Source organism: Staurois parvus, unplaced genomic scaffold (assembly GCF_062004578.1).
Source record: "Staurois parvus isolate SC_StPar_1 unplaced genomic scaffold, SC_StPar_1.0 ptg000306l, whole genome shotgun sequence".
NCBI lineage: Eukaryota > Metazoa > Chordata > Amphibia > Anura > Ranidae > Staurois > Staurois parvus.
In genome coordinates, this window is record NW_028318102.1 from 7,628,919 (window position 1) to 7,647,736 (window position 18,818).

Here is an 18,818-nt window from a genome sequence, read left to right on the forward strand (position 1 = left end):
GGACACGGGCACTAGGTCCGGGCCGGCCGCGGCGTTCGAGTTCGCGCATGCGCAGTAGAAGCCGCGGCCGCCCGCTGGGCACCAATGGCAGCGCAGGGCGGGATATTTAAATGGCCCTGAGCTGTCATTCAGTGCCTTCTGGTCTTCCCTGCATCCTGTGAACCTGTGAACCTGTACCTTGTAAGTTTTGACCCGGATTGTACCTGACCTTGCTGCTTTCTCCTATTCTGACCCTTGCTTTGCCTGACCTCTCTCCTGAATGCCCCTGATTGGATTTGACCTGCTGTTGCTGACCTGGCGTGTGACCCGACCATTCTATGCCTGCTGCCTTGTACCTTGCCGTCCTCTCTGTTACCGACCCGGCCCGTCTGACCTTGCTCATCCATCCATCCATCCCTTGCAGTGGGGTCTTCTGACCTCCTCACATCAGACTCTTCCCCGTGGGAGCCCTTGGCGCATACCACTACCACTGACGGACGCACCCAGTAGCCACGACCTGGTCTCGGGGGGCTCCAAGTCCATCCCCACCATCAGGGGCCCTGGTGAACAAGCACCCTGGGACTTAGATTCCATGCGCTGGGGACGCCTATTCAGTGGAGTGCAAGTGGTACCGCCAGGCGGTCCCTTACAGTACCAGAAGGCCATGACTGAGTCTAGAGGAGGGCCCTCGCCGCTTGAGGAGATCTGCAGGCACCTGTCTAATTTGACATAGGCCGTATCGGCCCTGCAGGATAGATGTCAGCAGATTGAAACTCAATTCCAGACCTGCACTATATCCGTTCCTGCCCCACAGGCCGCGGTCCCCCCACCCCCAGCCGTAGCAGCCCCTGTGCTGGTTTCTGGGGCATCCGCACCACTCCCGGCGGCTGAACCCCGAGTACCCTTACCGGAACGTTTTCACGGGGACCGCACATGCTTCAGATCATTCCGCGAGTCCTGTCTTCTCTATTTTGAGTTACAACCCTGGACCTTCGTGACTGAATCCGTGAAGGTGGGGTTCGTCATCTCCCTCCTGCAGGGTGAACCCCAAGACTGGGCCCACCAATTACGGGGAAAAAAATGACCCTCACCTTAGTTCGGTTGACAATTTTTTTGATGCAATGACCATCCTTTATGATGACCCACAGCGGGCAGCTTCTGCTGAAGCTACTTTGTACACGCTCCGGCAAGGTCGCCGAGCGGCGGAGGAGTACGCGTCTGAGTTTAGGCGCTGGATGGGACACACACGCTGGAACGAGTTCGCACTCCTGCATCAGTTCCGTATAGGCCTATCAGAAGGCCTGAAAGATGAGCTCGCCCGGGTGGAGGTGCCTGAGACTTTAGAGGACTTAATAGCGCTGACCATTAAAATTGACCGTAGACTGTGGGAACGCAGGTTTGAGAGGTCCGGCCAGGGTCATGGAAATCCCTGGGGGTCATTTCAAGGTCCCAGTCAAGCACCTAGGCCAAACATCCAGAACCGGCCACCTGGAGATATCCCTGAACCCATGCAACTCGGCCTGGCATGGCCTAAACTACCTCCAGAGGAACATCAGCGCAGACGATCCCAGAACCTGTGCCTCTACTGTGGTGAAGCTGGTCATATGGTACGATCCTGCCCACAGAAACTGAGTAAGTGCACCTCTTCTTCCTTATCCATTGGCAATGTTGGTCCATCCCAATACTTAGTGGTGCCCCTTTCCTTTCAGCTTCCAGAAAGGACCGTGGAAGTATCGGCCATAATTGATTCGGGGCATGCAGCTGCTTCTTGGACATTAATTTTGCTCACCAGCAGGGTATTCCTCTCCAATTTAAACAGAAGGGGTTCAATATTTATTTGGCCGACGGTTCCCGAATAAAATCGGGGGTAGTGAACCAGGAAACCCCCTCCATCACCACTGTCATTGCCGGCCAGCACCAGGAACTCCTCCGCCTGGATGCTATAGCTTCACCCCTCTTCCCAGTCATTCTGGGGCTCCCATGGTTACGGGCCCATAACCCCCAGATTGACTGGGAGACCGGAGTAATCTCGTTCCCTTCCCCATACTGTCGGGTATACTGCCGCACTTCGGGCCCGGGGGTCCCCCAAATCCTCCTGTGCTCTGAGGGGGAAGCTGAATTAAAACAAGTAATCCCTGCAGTCTACCATGAGTTTCTAGATGTGTTCAGCAAACGGGGAGCCGATACTCTACCCCCCCACCGCCCTTATGACTGTCCCGTTGACCTGTTACCCGGTTCAGAAATTCCTTTTGGGCGAATCTTCCCCCTTTCAGAGCTCGAATTGGGGGCCCTAAAGGAATATATCGAGGACAGCCTCCAGAAGGGGTTTATCCGCCCCTCCACTTCACCTGCAGGGGCCGGGAATTTTCTTTGTTGAAAAAGACAAAACCTTAAGGCCGTGTATCGATTACAGGGAATTGAACAGGGTCACGATAAAGAACCGTTACCCACTGCCGTTAGTACCAGAGTTGTTCCAAAGTTTAAAAACAGCAGTGGATTTTACAAAGCTGGATCTGAGGGGGGCGTACAACTTGATTCGCATAAGGGAGGGGGACGAGTGGAAGACTGCCTTCCGCACCCGCTTCGGCCATTTTGAATATTTGGTCATGCCGTTCGGGTTGTGTAATGCTCCGGCCACGTTTCAACACTTTGTGAATGATATTTTTAGGGACTTTCTGGATGTCTTTGTTATCGTTTATTTAGACGACATTCTGATTTTCTCCCCGTCTTTGGGGGAACACAGAATACATGTAGCAAAGGTATTGGGGCGATTGCGGCAGCATGGGTTGTACGCCAAGGCAGAGAAATGTTGTTTTGAACAATCCAGCATTGCCTTCTTGGGCCTGATTATCTCCACTGCGGGGGTCGCGATGGATCCCCAGAAAGTCGCTGCAATACTTGATTAGCCTGAACCCACGGACAGGAAAGGCGTCCAACGATTCATCGGTTTTGCAAATTTTTACCGGAAGTTCATCAAGAACTTCTCGGGTCTGGTCTCCCCCATTACTCAGCTAACCAAGCTGGGAACCCGGTTCAGATGGACACCAGAGGCGCAGGAAGCTTTTGAAGCCTTGAAGAAGCTGTTCACCTCAGCACCCATTTTGGGTCACCCAGACGCCGCCCTGCCCTATATCTTGGAAGTAGATGCATCGGAGAATGCGGTAGGTTCCATCCTCTCCCAGCGGAAAGGCACCAAGGAACTGCTCCATCCTGTAGCATTCTTCTCACGGAAGCTTACCCCAGCGGAGAAGAATTATGATATCGGTGATCGAGAGCTACTGGCGATCAAAACAGCGTTAGAGGAATGGAGGTACCTGCTGGAAGGTGCGGTGCACCCCATCTTAATATTTACTGACCACAAGAACTTAGAATATCTGAAAACCGCCAAGCGTCTACGTCCGCGACAGGCAAGATGGGCACTATTCTTTTCAAGATTCAACTTCCACATTACGTACCGGCCTGGATCAAAGAACACTAAGCCAGATGCGTTATCACGTATGTACGAGGACGCCAAGGAGATCCCAGTACCCGACACCATCCTGTCCTCGGGTAACTTCTTGGCCCTTCAGTCGGACCTTCGTTCCAAGCTAATGGAGGCATCAACAACCTTCTCTACCCCAGGCGGAGGGCCGCTCCAGAACAAGGGGGGGCTCCTATGGAGGGAGGATCGAATTGTGGTGCCGGAGGAAGCCCGAACCCTGGTCTTGGGGCATTGCCATGACCACCCGATGGCGGGGCATTTTGGCCCAGAAAAGACCCTGGAACTTCTCCGACGCTCATTCTGGTGGCCAGACATGGCTAAAGATTGTAAGGGCTATGTAAGGTCCTGTATCACCTGCCAGAAGAACAAGCCAGCAAGAAACAAAGTTTGGGGTCTGCTGCGACCCTTACCTATTCCTGAACGGCCTTGGCAAAAGATCTCGTTAGATTTTATAGTCGAGCTTCTGCCATCACTAGAACACACACAGCAATCCTGGTGGTCATGGACCGCTTGTCCAAGATGGCCCACTTCATCCCGTTGAAGAAAACCCCCTCGGCGGCCGAGACTGCGCGAGTCTTCATTCGTGAGGTAGTAAGGCTGCATGGGGTCCCCGAAGACATTGTCTCGGACCGGGGGGTCCAGTTCACGCCAAGATTTTGGAGAGCACTGTGCAAAGCCCTGGACATCAAATTGTCTCTCTCCTCTGCGTTCCACCCTCAAACTAACGGTCAAACCGAAAGGACCAATCAGACCCTAGAGCAATACTTAAGATGCTATACTTCGTTTACTCAAGATGACTGGATGCCACTTCTACCCCTAGCGGAATTTGCGTACAACAACGCCCGCCACTCAGCGACGGGACAGTCCCCGTTCTTTGCCAACTATGGCTTTCACCCAGTCTTCCTCCCGGATTTGGTCTCGGAATGCCCAGTACCAGCAACGCAAGATGTGGTAACGTTTTTCTCCGCGAACAATAAGAAGCTTCAAGAGGCCATCAGTCGGGCCCAGGAAGACTACAGGAAGGCATTCAACAGGAAACGGAGAGGAGATCTGGTGTTGCGGCCTGGGGAGAAGGTTTGGCTAGCGACGTCCAATTTAAAGATGCTTTGCCCGTCAAAGAAATTGGGACCCAAATTTATAGGCCCCTTCTGCATTAAACGGATGGTTAACAAAGTGGCCTACGAACTCGTCCTTCCTGACACGCTCAAGATCCACCCAGTCTTCCATGTGTCCCTGCTGAAGCCAGTGGTCCCAGATGCCTTCCCTGACCGGGAATCTAGACCCCCGGAAGCCATAACGGTCGAGGGAGAAGAAGAATTTGAGGTTGAAACAATCCTGAAGTGTCGAAGGAGGGGAGGCCAGACCCAATTCCTTATCAAATGGAAGGGCTATGGCCCTGAGGACAATTCTTGGGAACCAGCCCATAATGTCCATGCACCCAGACTTGTCCGGAGGTTTTTTCGCGATCACCCGTGGTGGAGAGATCGGGTGGGCATCCGGAGGCTGCCCGTAGGGGGGGGGGCAATGTCAGGGATCTCCTCAATCCCCGCCGCGATGGTCCCGGCGCAGGCGCAGTGCACTGCCCTGTGCAGGGACACGGGCACTAGGTCCGGGCCGGCCGCGGCGTTCGAGTTCGCGCATGCGCAGTAGAAGCCGCGGCTGCCCGCTGGGCACCAATGGCAGTGTAGGGCGGGATATTTAAATGGCCCTGAGCTGTCATTCAGTGCCTTCTGGTCTTCCCTGCATCCTGTGAACCTGTGAACCTGTACCTTGTAAGTTTTGACCCGGATTGTACCTGACCTTGCTGCTTTCTCCTATTCTGACCCTTGCTTTGCCTGACCTCTCTCCTGAATGCCCCTGAATGGATTTGACCTGCTGTTGCTGACCTGGCGTGTGACCCGACCATTCTATGCCCGCTGCCTTGTACCTTGCCGTCCTCTGTTACCGACCCGGCCCATCTGACCTTGCTCATCCATCCATCCCTTGCAGTGGGGTCTTCTGACCTCCTCACATCGGACTCTTCCCCGTGGGAGCCCTTGGCGCATACCACTACCACTGACGGACGCACCCAGTAGCCATGACCTGGTCTGGGGGGGCTCCAAGTCCATCCCCACCATCAGGGGCCCTGGTGAAAAAGCACCCTGGGACTTAGATTCCGTGCGCTGGGGACGCCTATTCAGTGGAGTGCTAGTGGTACCGCCAGGCGGTCCCTTACAGGTACACTGTTTTTAGTTTCAATAAGTTTTTATAGTAATTCATCCCCCATAGTAATTCATCCCCCATAGTAATTCATCCCCCATAGTAATTCATCCCCCATATAGTAATTCATCCCCCATATAGTAATTCATCCCCCATAGTAATTCATCCCCCATAGTAATTCATCCCCCATATAGTAATTCATCCCCCATAGTAATTCATCCCCCATATAGTAATTCATCCCCCATATAGTAATTCATCCCCCATAGTAATGCATCCCCCATATAGTAATTCATCCCCCATATAGTAATTCATCCCCCATATAGTAATTCATCCCCCATATAGTAATTCATCCCCCTATAGTAATTCATCCCCCATAGTAATTCATCCCCCATATAGTAATTTATCCCCCACAGTAATTCATCCCCCATAGTAATTCATCCCCCATAGTAATTCATCCCCAATATAGTAATTCATCCCCCATAGTAATTCATCCCCCATATAGTAATTCATCCCCCATATAGTAATTCATCCCCCATATAGTAATTCATCCCCCATAGTAATTCATCCCCCCTATAGTAATTCATCCCCCCTATAGTAATTCATCCCTCATATAGTAGTAGTAAGTAAGTAGCAAGTAGTAAGCCAAGTCCCCCCTGTGTCAATTCACTTACCTTTGCTCCGCGCGTTCCTCTCGCCGTGTTCCCGCGCCGTTCCGGTCTTTAGGTCTTCAGGGCGGACTGTGAGAGGAGCCTAGCCTAGCTCCTCTCACGTTCATCACGCTGCCCCGCCTACACACATCCTGACAGCCAATCACTGGCTATCAGGATGTGAGTGGCAGCAAAACTGGCCAATCATTGCATTTGAGCGCGCTGCCCTGGCTGTTTTTTTTCTGGATCACGCTGCAGAGTCCCTGCCGCCCGAGAGGAGGGAGGGGAGCGGGCGCCCGGCACACAAGAGCCGCATTAAAGCGTGTAAAGAGCCGCATGTGGCTCGCGAGCCGCGGCTTGCCGACCACTGAACTAGGGACTATGGACTGTGGCATTTTAGTGTGCGTAGAGCAGTGTACATAATCACAACTAAAGTGCAACACTTGTTCAAAAGGAAAGTTAGGGGGAAAAAAAGAGGTTCAGAGCCCAGAGGACATTACAAGGAGGCAGAAAAACACAGAAATTATTTCACCTCCCCTGCCAATTCCCGGGCCTTGGTATTTATCTGCCCCCACCCATCAGCAAGCTCCTCTGGAAAATGTAGTTTGTCATCTTCACAACAGACACCAACACTGAAGTCCTGCTAGGAGCCTACACGTCCCACAAAGCTTTTCTCTGCCAGGGTCTAATTGGGCTGTGCAGAACACTGCCATCATCCACTGTCCAATTAACATCCTGCACCCAATACATATGTATGTATGTGTGTATATATGTATGTGTATATATGTATATGTAATTGTGTATACGTGTATGTATGTATGTGTGTATATACAGTGTGTGTGTATGTATATATATATATATATATATATATATATATATATATATATATATAGTGGAGGAAATAAGTATTTGATTCCCTGCTGATTTTAAGTGTTTGCCCACTCACATTGAAATGATCCGTCTAGAAATTGAATGGTTGGTGCATTGTAACACTGAGAGACAGAATAGCAACAAAAAAAAAAGCAGAAGAAATGCATGTCTAACAAATTATGTACTGATTTGCATGTTCATGAGGGAAATAAGTATTTGATCCCCTTTACAAAACATGACTTAGTACTTGGTGGCAAATCCCTTGTTGGCAATCAAGGGAGGTCAGAGGTTTCCTGTTGGCCTCCAGGTTTGCACACATCTAAGGAGGGATTTTGGCCCTCTCCTCTTGGCAGATTCTCTCCAAGTCATTAAGGTTTGGTGGCTGATGTTTGGCAACTCGAACTTTCAGCTCCCTCCACAGATTTTCAATCAGATTAAGGTCTGGAGACTGGCTAGGCCACTCCAGGACCTTAATGTGCTTCTTCTTGAGCCACTCCTTTGTTGCCTTGGCCGTGTGTTTTGGGTCATTGTCATACTGGAACACCCATCCACGACCCATTTTCAATTCCCTGACTGAGGGAAGAGGGTTCTCACCCAAGATTTGACGCTACATTGCCCCGTCCATTGTCCCTTTGATGCACTGCAGTTGTCCTGTCCCCTTAGCAGAAAAACACCCCCAAAGCAGAATGTTTCTACCACCGTGTTTGACAGTTGGGATGGTGTTCTTGGGGTCATAGGCAGCATTCCTCCTCTTCCAAACACGGCAAGTTAAACTGATGCCAAAGAGCTTGATTTTGGTCTCATCTGACCACAACACTTTCAACCAGTCCTCGTCTGCATCATTCAGATGTTCAGTGGCAAACTTCAGACAGCCCTGGGCATTTGCTTTCTTGAGCAGTGGGACCTTGCAGTCAGCGTAGTGTGTTACCAATTGTTTTCTTAGTGACTGTGGTCCCAGCTGCCTGGAGATCATTGACAAGATCCTCACATGTAGTTCTGGGATGATTCCTCACTGTTCTCATGATCATTGACACGCCACGAGGTGAGATCTTGCATGGTTCACCAGACCTAGGGAGATTGACAGTTGTTTTGTGTTTCTTCCATTTGCGAATGATTGCACCAACTGTTGTCACCTTCTCACCAAGCTGCTTGGCGATAGTTTTGTAGCCCAGTCCAGCCTTGTGTAGGTCTACAATCTTGTCCCTGACATCCTTGGGCAGCTCTTTGGTCTTTGCCATGGTGGAGAGTTTGGAAACTGATTGTTTGATTGCTCCTGTGGACAGGTGTCTTTTATACAGGTAACAAAATGAGATTAGCAGCACTCCCTTTAAGATACTGCTTCTAATCTCAGCTTGTTACCTGTATGAAAGACACCTGGTAGGCAGAAATCCTGCTGAATGATAGGGGATCAAATACTTATTTCCCTCATGAACATACAAATCAGTGCATCATTTGTTAGATGTGCATTTCTTTTGAATTTTATTGTTACTATACTGTCTCTGTGTTACAATACACATGTACCATTCAATTTTTAGACTGATCATTTCTTTGTGAGTGGGCAAACATTCAAAATCAGCAGGGGATCAAATACTTATTTCCTTCACTGTGTGTATATGTGTGTATATGTGTGTGTATGTATATATGTATGTATGTGTGTATATATGTATATATATATATGTATGTACTCCAGTAGTTTATATGGCCCCCACATGCTTGTATGCATGCCCGACAACGTCCTGGGGTATTTCCTCCCAGATATGGACCAGGGCATCACTGAGTTTCTGGACAGTCTGAGGTGCAACCTGGCGGCGTCGGATGGACCAAAACATGATATTCCAGAGGTGTTTTGTTGGATTTAGGTCAGGCAAGCGTGGGGGCAATTCAATGGTATCAATTCCTTCATCCTTCAAGAACTGCCTACATGCTCTCACCACATAAGGCCAGGCATTGTCATGCATCAGGAGGAACACCGGACCCACTGCACCAGCGTAGGGTCTGACAATGGGTCCAAGGATTTCATCCCGATACCTAATGACAGTCTGGGTGCCAGTGTCTAGCCTGTAGAGGTCAGTGCATCCCTCCATGGATATACCTGCCCAGACCTTCACTGACCCACCACCAAAACGGTCATGCTAAATGATGTTACAGGCAGCATAATGTTCTCCACAGCTTCTCCAGTCCCTTTCACATCTGTCGCATGTGCTCAGGGTGAACCTGCTGTCATCTGTGAAAAGCACAGGGCACCACTGGTGGACCTGCCAATTCTGGTGTTCAATGGCATATGCCAATCGAGCTCTATGGTGCCGGGCAGTGAGCACAGGGCCCATGAGAGTCCCTGTGGCCACCCTCATGAAGTCTGTTTCTGATTGTTTGGTCAGAGACATTCACACCAGTAGTCTGCTCTAGGTCATTTTGTAGGGCTCTGGCAGTGCTTATCCTGTTCCTGCTTGCACAAAGGAGCAGATACCGCTCCTGCTGATGGGTCAAGGACCTTCTACAGCCCTGTCCAGCTTTCCTAGAGTAGCTGCCTGTCTCCTGGAATCTCCTCCATGCTTTTGAGACTGGGAGACACAGCAAACCTTCTGGCAATGGCAAGTATTGATGTGCTATCCTGGAGGAGTTGGACTGTCTGTGCAACCTCTGTAGGTTCCAGGTATCACCTCATGCTACCAGTAATGACACTGACGCTAGCCAAATGCAAAACTATTGAAAAACAGTCAGAAAAGAGGAGTAGGGAACAAAATGTCAGTGGCTTCCACCTGTAAAAACATTCTCGTTTTGTGGGTCGTCTCATTGTTGCCCATCTAGTGCACCTGTTAATTTCATCACCACCAAAGCAGATGAAACTGCTTAACTACCCCCTCTGCTACTTAATCTGACCAGAGCAATATCCCAGGAGTTTAATTAACTTGATGCTATACTTTGATTAAAAAGCGTTCCTTTACATTTTTTTGAGGTGTGTGTGTGTGTGTGTGTGTTGTATCTGTTGTATCTGTGGGGGCTGCACATCTCATTTCCTGTACCAGCACTATATGGACAGGAAGTGATTGAAAATCTCTGACTGGGTCACAGATAAAAATAAAAACCAAAATAAAAACTGGCAGGCATTTTAACTCTAATTTTTAATTCTACATCAACTCTACAGTTTCTGCTTGATTGATCATAGCTTTTAAATTTTTTGCAGGAGATGATGGAGCTTTTGATATAAACAACATTACTGGAGCTGTTAACGTCATTAAAAATCCTAACGAACTAAAGAAAGAAGTCTATGAGCTGAAGATACAGGTACGCTTTTGTTTTTCTTTCTTGCTAACTGAATATGATTAACACAGGTTTCCCTAATACCAGTATGCAATATGCCAGTGAAAATGAAAACCTCAGTGTTACAGAACTAGCAATAATATAACTAACATAGTGATATCAATGTGGTCTGAGGGACCACATGCATTCCCAAAATCCAGACGCAACTTTGCAACTTTCAATGGCAAAGAACTGAACAAACATATGAAAATGTTCAGGACCTCCTGCTGCTTGTCACCCCTCTGTGTCTGGGAAATCAAGATTACCGGTGAAGTTATAACAACCTTGATCAAGTGTAACAGTCATTCCCACAAAGCAAACAGATCTTCACAATCTACTCAACCAGCCTGGTGTCTTGATTCAAATATATAAAAGTGAGAGAGCTATGACAAAGGATGACTTACTGGACAAGTTTGAGTTGACTGGCAACACTCTACCGCCTTGTGAGGTGAGGTTTGACATTGATATCAACTGTATCTTGAATGTATCTATAATGAACAAGAGCAACGGCAAAGAAAACAAGATGACCATGTAAATGACAAAAGTCATCTGAGCAAAGAGGACATTGAGCACATGGTACAGGAAGCCAAGAAATACAAGGCTGAAGATGAGAAGCAAAGAGTCAGGGTCTCCTCTAAAAACTCCTGGAGCCCTATGCTTTCAACATACAAGCAGCTGTGATGGATGAGAAGCTCCAGTGCAATATCAGTGACCAGAACAAACAGAATGAGGTCATCTTTTGGCTGGACAGAAACCAGACTGCTGAGCAAGAGGAGTTTGAACACCAAGAGAAGGAGCTGGAGAAAGTATGCAACCCCATCATTACCAAGCTGTACCAGAGTGTAAGTGGCATGCCAAGAGGAATCCCTGGGGGCTGGTGCTCCAGGTGGTGGTGGCTGCTCTGGACCTAATATTCAAGAGGTTGACTAAAATTTGAACTGGAACTTCATTCTATCTTGTTAAATTCCTAGGACACAAATTTGTATTAATGGCTGTTCCAAGTTAAATTTCTCATGCCAGCTGCTGTAAATTTTTTATTTTAAAGCTCTAATGCTTGAATCCACTCCATCTGCCTGAAAAAGGGACAGCATTGCACTCTACCTGTACTGTAACAAATGTTGGTCCAAGAAAATAAACTTTTTTAACTGGCAAAAAAAGCATACAAATTTAGTGACGTAACATTACCAAAAAAGGAATCCTTGCTTCTGCAAAGGAACTGGTCCCACATGCATTAGTCTCTATGGGTCCCGGTTTTTCATAGACTGAGACCTTACTACTAAGCTGTGAAACATAACAAGACCTCTTATCTTAATACCTGTATACTGTGTGCATCTGCTTCTACTAATAAACTTTGGTCTCACAGTGGGCAGTGTGAACATTACTCTTTGGAATTCTTTGTGCTCCATATAACATTGTTTAGTGCACACTGAGCACATTTGAACAGGTAGTGTAAGCAACTGTCAGGTATTGTGCGGCTAATTCAGTGTTCACTGCAATTGCTTATATTACACAGTAAGAAGCAAATAACCTCGGTGTGAACAGTACTCAACCATGGTACTTGCTGTATTTGTAAAAACATAGAAAAGTGATGGCAGAAAAAAACTGAGTGGTCCATAGAGTCTGCCTATTTATTTTGGTGTATTTTTTATTTTTTTTTGGGGGGGGGTCATTTATTCCAAGCATCAACTACGCTTTCAGTAAAATAGTACTTTCCGAGGTTAGTTTTGCACTTTCCTCCAGTTAATTTAAGGTCATGTTCCTGTGTTCTTGATTTGGTTTCATGTTGAAAATACTGCCCTCCTGAACCTTATTCACCCCCTTGGATGTATTTAAAGGTTTCAGCCATATTTCCCCTTTCCCTTCTTTCCTCCAGTCTCTATATATTATCAAGTTTCTGAGGTTGCTCTTGATATGTTTTATCCCCTAGACCTTTCACCATTTTTGCTACCTGTCTGTCTCTGAGGTCTAACTAAAGATCTATACCTCCTTCGTCCTGCTGATGACCCCTCTAGTGATGCATCCTAGAATTCTATTCACTTTCCCCACCGCCTGACCACACTGCTCATTTTGCAATCATCTGAAATAATTACCCCCAAGTCCTTTTCCTCTGAATTGCTGGCCAACAATGTGCCCCCCAATGTTGTACTATCAAGCGATTCTTTTTCCTTACGTGCATTATTTTACATTTAGAAACATTGTAAAAGATGACATGTAAATAACCATATATTTTAGTAAAGCTATTGTTTCTGCAGTGGAATTTATTAATTCATTTTGCCAGGGATCCCCTTTATTAATTTCCTATTAATTTAAAATTGTGTTCACATGGTTTGCAAGTTGATTTGCTCATCCCTACTTGATTTTCATCTCTAAAAATGCTTTTATTTCTTTTACAGGCATCTGAACTTACACCAAATGGGGATGTGGTGGGCCATGCTGTTACAGTGGTAACCATCCGAGTTGTTGATCTAAATAATCACCCTCCAACTTTCTATGGGGAAAATGGTCCTCAGAACCATTTTGAACTTACCATGTATGAGCATCCACCAGAGGGAGAGATACTACGTGGGCTTAAAATCACTGTCAATGATTCAGATCAGGTTGGTAGCCTATTCTGTATTATCCTGTATTCTGTTAGTAGCTTATTCTGTAATTTGTACCCCCACAATATGCATTGTTAAAAATATGGTTCTGAAATACAAGGTATTAAATGGAATGATATTAATACTTTTAACAGGGAGCAAATGCCAAATTCAACTTGCGTTTGGTTGGACCAGGAGGAATTTTCCGTGTAGTGCCACAGACTGTATTAAATGAGGCTCAAGTAACCATAATCGTGGAAAACTCTGCTGGAATAGACTATGAAAAGTTTCATTTATTAACTTTTAAGGTATATATTTTTTTCCTTTTCACGTTACTTGGGAATGTCTGATAAGTAATTTCTTTGAGATGTGATTAAGCCCTGGTTCACACCGTATGTGCCTTTTGAAATTGCGCTACTTCATCATGATTTCAAAGCCGCTGTTCAGTGCGACTTCACGTGTGGCTTGGCGGCATCTGTGCGACTGCATGCGCAAATGTCAATGCAAGTCATACATGAAATTGCAAAAAATAGTGCAGGAACCTTTTTTAAAGTTAGCGCAACTCAGTTGCACGGATTTGAAAGGTTCCAGAGCTGCAAATAGGGTGTAACTTGTCATATGACTTTGATCTGTCAGGTCGCATAACAAGTCATACCATTGTAAACCGTTGCTTAGGGAATACAATTACTTTTTAGGCATCTTCCTTGTGGCTGTAGTATGCTATTACTTTTTTCTAATTTTTTTCACTGTTTTTTTTTTTTTTTTTTCTTAATATGCTGTATATCAAAGTATCCAAAGCCAAAACCCTAATTTCCTTTTAGATGTCAAAATTTTAAGCCAAAAGAAACCATCCTTATTTTTTATATAAACATAACACAATAATTCTTGTTTTAACCATTGTTAGGAAATGGTCAAGGCTGTTTAATTTTCTTATGATATGCACTGTAGCTGATATATTTAGTCTTTGCAATTTCAGGTTGAGGAACATTGCTTTTTTTTTTACCCAATCGTGCTACTGAACTGTTGCCAATGAGCCTAATTAGTTACAAAATGTTCTTCCATGTTAGTAGCATTTACTTTGCTAGCATTTTGTTGCCGTCTCAACTCTTTTGAGACGTGTTGTTGACATCAATTTAAAAATGACCTTACTTTTTTCTTAAAATGGTACATTTTCTCAGTCTAAACATTTGATATGTTTTCTATTGTGAAGAAAATATGGGTCTGAGATTTGCAAATCATTGCATTCTATTTTAATGTAGAGTTTACACAACGTTCAGTGCAAACTGTTTAACCTCTTCACGCCGGCGCCTCCCGGCCCTTTAACCACTTCCCGTCCAGCACATAATGTACATAAACGGCCAGATGAGAGCAGTGCTGAAGCGGGTGGCCATTTATAAACGGCCCCCACATTCACTGCCTATGCGCTCTTCCTGGTAGCGTCTGGCACCGTGGCCCGGTGCCCGCTGTGTCCAGAGGACATAGCGGAACACCGATCGCTGTACGGGACCTCTGCGTGAGGTCCCTATTCATGTGATCCCTGATTGGCCAATGGGTGATCACATGAACAGTAGAAAACAAGATGTCACTTCCTGACATCATTGCTTACTACTAGTAAAATCTGTGAATGATCATAGAGGTCACATGGTACATGATGAAGGCTATTCACAACAGCATTGTACCATGTGACAAGCTGTGACCAATCACAGCAAATTATTGCTTTTACAGCCTTTATGGGTGTAAAAGCAATCAGTGTAAAAAAAAATCTAAAAAAAGTCTATGGTGACACTGTACTACTAGGGTGATGGTATGTTAAAAAATAATAATATAAACATGTAAAAACAAATTTAGAAAAATTATAATTTTTGATTATAAATGAATTTGGGTTATTTTTTTTCCACTAAAAAGATAGCTGAATACATTTTGGCCAAGATTTATGAAGAAAGATTATTTATTTGCAAAATTTTATAAGAAAAACACTTTTTTTTTTTTTTCAAAATGTTTGGACTTTTTAATTTATATAGCAACAAAATAAAAATCCCAGCGGTGAATAAATACCACCAAAATAAAGTTTTATCTGTCTCAAAAAAATGCTAAAAAAATCATATGGGTACAGTGTTGTATGATCACGCAATTGTCATTCAAAGTGTGATAGCGCTGAAAGCTGAAAATTGGCCTGGACAGGAAGGGGGTGAAAGTGTTCGGACTTGAAGTAGTTAAGGGTTTTCAGACACCGGGAGGTGGGGGGCAAGATTCTAGGGTCATGTGACCGCCGTGATTCTCTATCACGGCGGTCACATGATAAGAAAAGGTCCCGATTGTAAGGTGAGATCAGGACCTTTCTATGAGTCACTGACATATGTGTTGGGAGAACGCATGGCGCGTGCTCTCAGCACATATCTGTTTTCAAAGGGTACGCAAATATGCGGCCACTCGGCGTCAAGGCCCAGCCGCCGAGTGGCCGCATATTTGCGTACGGTCAGCATCAAGGGGTTAAAGCATTCACTAAATGCTGTATATCGCAAGTCTGCTTCCTCTTATCAAGGCGCTGACACACACAGACTTTCTCTGATGTGGATGCTATTTTTTCCTGAATTGTGTGCCCAAATCCTGCAATATTGGTGCAAATCTCACAGGATTTATGTAGTGATATCAACATTGCTTTCCACATTACTTAAAAATCCTCCCAGGACATTTTACAGGGATGGACTGTTTCTACAATGGGGGAATTTTAAAATATCTCCAATTGTAGCAACATAGCATTCCAAAACAAGAATCACCTACCAAGTTAGTGCATGTTTTAATGACAATACCTACTGTAGCTACACATATTCTATCACTATACCAACTTTGTCTCATATTGAGACAAAGGTGAAAATGCATTTTAATTACCCTCTTTATATGCTCTGTTCAGATAACATTCCTGGCTTACCCTATGCAAAGAGATACATCTTCAGCAAGAGTGGTTGCATTATATATTTGTTATGGTTGAATTGCTGGCAGTGGATCTACAGTTGTGACCAAAATTATTCAACCCCCACTGAAATTGAGTGTTTTGGCCAGTTTGACATTGCTTTTGATCATTCAGTCATCTTGCTTACATTTACATTAAAGAGGCACTTGTAGGTCAGACAAATATAACATAACAGTTATAATGAAATAACCACAAATGTCTTTTCTGTGCTCACAGCATTATCAGTTTTATTCAACCCCCAAGTGACATTCAATCTTAGTACTTAGTACAGCATCCTTTTACAGTTATAACAGCTTTTAAACGTGAAGCATAGCTTGACACAAGTGTCTTGCAGCGATCTACGGGTATCTTCGCCCATTCTTCATGGGCAAAGGCCTCCAGTTCAGTCACATTCTTAGGCTTGCGCACTGCAACTGCTTTCTTTAAGTCCCACCAGAGGTTCTCAATCGGATTTAAGTCTGGTGACTGCGATGGCCACTCCAAAATGTTCCAGCCTTTCCTCTGCAACCATGCTCTAGTGGACTTGGAGGTATGCTTGGGATCATTGTCCTGTTGAAAGGTCCAACGTCTCCCAAGCCTCAGGTGTGTGACGGACTGCATCACGTTTCCATCCAATATCTCCTGGTACTGAAGAGAATTCATGGTACCTTGCACACGCTGAAGCTTCCCTGTACCTGCAGAAGCAAAACAGCCCCAAAGCATGATTGACCCTCCACCATGCTTCACAGTAGGCAAGGTGTTCTTTTCATCATAGGCCTTGTTCTTCCTCCTCCAAACATAGCGTTGATCCATGGGCCCAAACAGTTCTAATTTTGTTTCATCAGTCCACAGAACACTATCCCACAACTTTTGTGGTTTGTCCACATGGCTTTTGGCATACTGCAGTCGACTCTTCTTATTCTTTGGAGACAGCAAGGGGGTACGCCTGGGAGTTCTGGCACGGAGGCCTTCATTACGCAGTGTGCGTCTTATTGTCTGGGCTGAAACTTCTGTACCCACATCTGACAAATCTTTTCTCAGTTCCTCAGCAGTCACACGGGGACTTCTCTCCACTCTACGCTTCAGGTAGCGCACAGCAGTCGAAGTCAGCATCTTCTTTCTGCCACGACCAGGTAGCGTTTCAACAGTGCCCTTTGCCTTGAATTTGCGAATGATGCTTCCTAAGGTGTCTCTTGGTATGTTTAACATCTTTGCAATCTTCTTATAGCCATTGCCCTTCCTGTGAAGAGAAATCACCTCTTCTCTTGTCTTCCTGGACCATTCTCTTGCCTTCACCATGTTTGTAACCACACCAGTAAATGTCTAGAAGGAGCTGAGTATCACAGTCATTTTAAAGCTGCCTAATTGGTGCTTATTATGCTTGATTGCTGCTCGGTGACATCCACAGGTGTTTTCAATACCTGATGGAAAGCACCTGTATGAACCTCTGTTCTTCAGAGTGGTAGTCTTTAAGGGGTTGAATAATTGTGGCAATGAAGAAACCACATAAGAACCATTTACTACTGTATTACATAAACAATTGATGTCATTTTAGTTGCATTTGGGTAGTTACAACGTCCTTGTAGGATTTGATTCTGAATACAATTCCAAATGTACACTATAGTCCCTAAACCCCTTTACAGCATTGGGGGTTGAATAATTTTGGTCACAACTGTAAATGATGCTCAGTCATTCCACTTTTTTCAAGAGCAGACTTCCTTCAATTACACAAATCAAGTCAAGATTTTTTCTCTGCCCCCTTTTGGACAGAATAGGATACAAAAAATAACTTTGTATAGGTACTATGTACTCCACAGGTTAGTGTGTTTCTAACCGTTAACTGTTTTTTTTTTCTATCTTTAGCTTCTTGCCATTGAAGTCAACACTCCAGAAAAATTCAGCTCAACAGCAGATATAACCATCCATCTTTTGGATATTAATGATAATGTGCCAAAGTTTTCCTCAGAGTATTATGTTGCTAGAATCCCAGAAAATTCCCCAGGAGGCTCCAATGTTGTCGCTGTGACGGTGAGCGTACTTTATGAGCTATGATGAAATATGTTAGTATCTCAAATCTGTGCATTGTGGAGAAATGTACCATATTAACAGTTCATTTTTGTTTTGTTTTACCAATGCAATTGAAAAATGTATATTACATGGGAATGTTTATCTCTCACTGCATATCTCAAGGTGATGGTGTCATTGCTCTTCAACTAAGATTTGTTTTTATTGAAAGCGGACTTCCAGTTGAAAAAAATAAAATTTAAAAGTCAGCCGCTACAAATACTGTAGCGGCTGACTTTTAAAATACAGACATTTACCTGTCCCTTGGTCCAGTGATGTCCTTACTATGGCTGGTTTCACTGGCCGTCTTCTCTCCCCGGTGCTGGCATCTTCAGTGTGGGCACCTGGCTGTGACAGCTTGCAGCTTCACAGCCGGGTGCCCACTGCGTATGTGGGAGAAGTGCTGTGCTTTCTGAATGGCCCTGTAGTCTTCTGGGACTTGTCACATGTCTCAGGAGACTACGGGGAGGAAGGGGAAGGACAACGTCCGCTTCCGATTGCCTTAGGTGATCGCAGCAGAAGTGGGAGCCGGTATCTGTTAAGTTTGGGTCCCACTCCCCAAATGTGCCAATCCTCAATGGGGAGTGGGAGACAAAGGCTTAAAGTGAAACTTCCCCTTTTGGGTGGAGCTCCGCTCTAATGTGATGGATCCTCATAACAGATTTTAGCCATCATGATGAGTTACTATGTTCTCAAAGATTATGATTCATTTACCTAAAATGACTAAATTATCAAACATGGAAAGATAT

At 45.4% G+C, this 18,818-nt stretch overlaps 1 protein-coding gene across 1 annotated transcript in view; it reads left to right on the plus strand.

Moving 5' to 3' along the window:
- CDHR1 (cadherin related family member 1) overlaps window positions 1-18,818 on the plus strand; it is a 160,902-nt gene that overhangs the window by 99,180 nt on the left and 42,904 nt on the right. Inside the window, exons 10-13 of the mRNA XM_089683336.1 lie at window positions 10,361-10,461; window positions 12,870-13,073; window positions 13,211-13,363; window positions 17,869-18,033. Of these exons, the coding sequence (XP_089539462.1) occupies window positions 10,361-10,461; window positions 12,870-13,073; window positions 13,211-13,363; window positions 17,869-18,033 (623 nt within the window). The remainder of the gene's footprint in view (window positions 1-10,360; window positions 10,462-12,869; window positions 13,074-13,210; window positions 13,364-17,868; window positions 18,034-18,818) is intronic.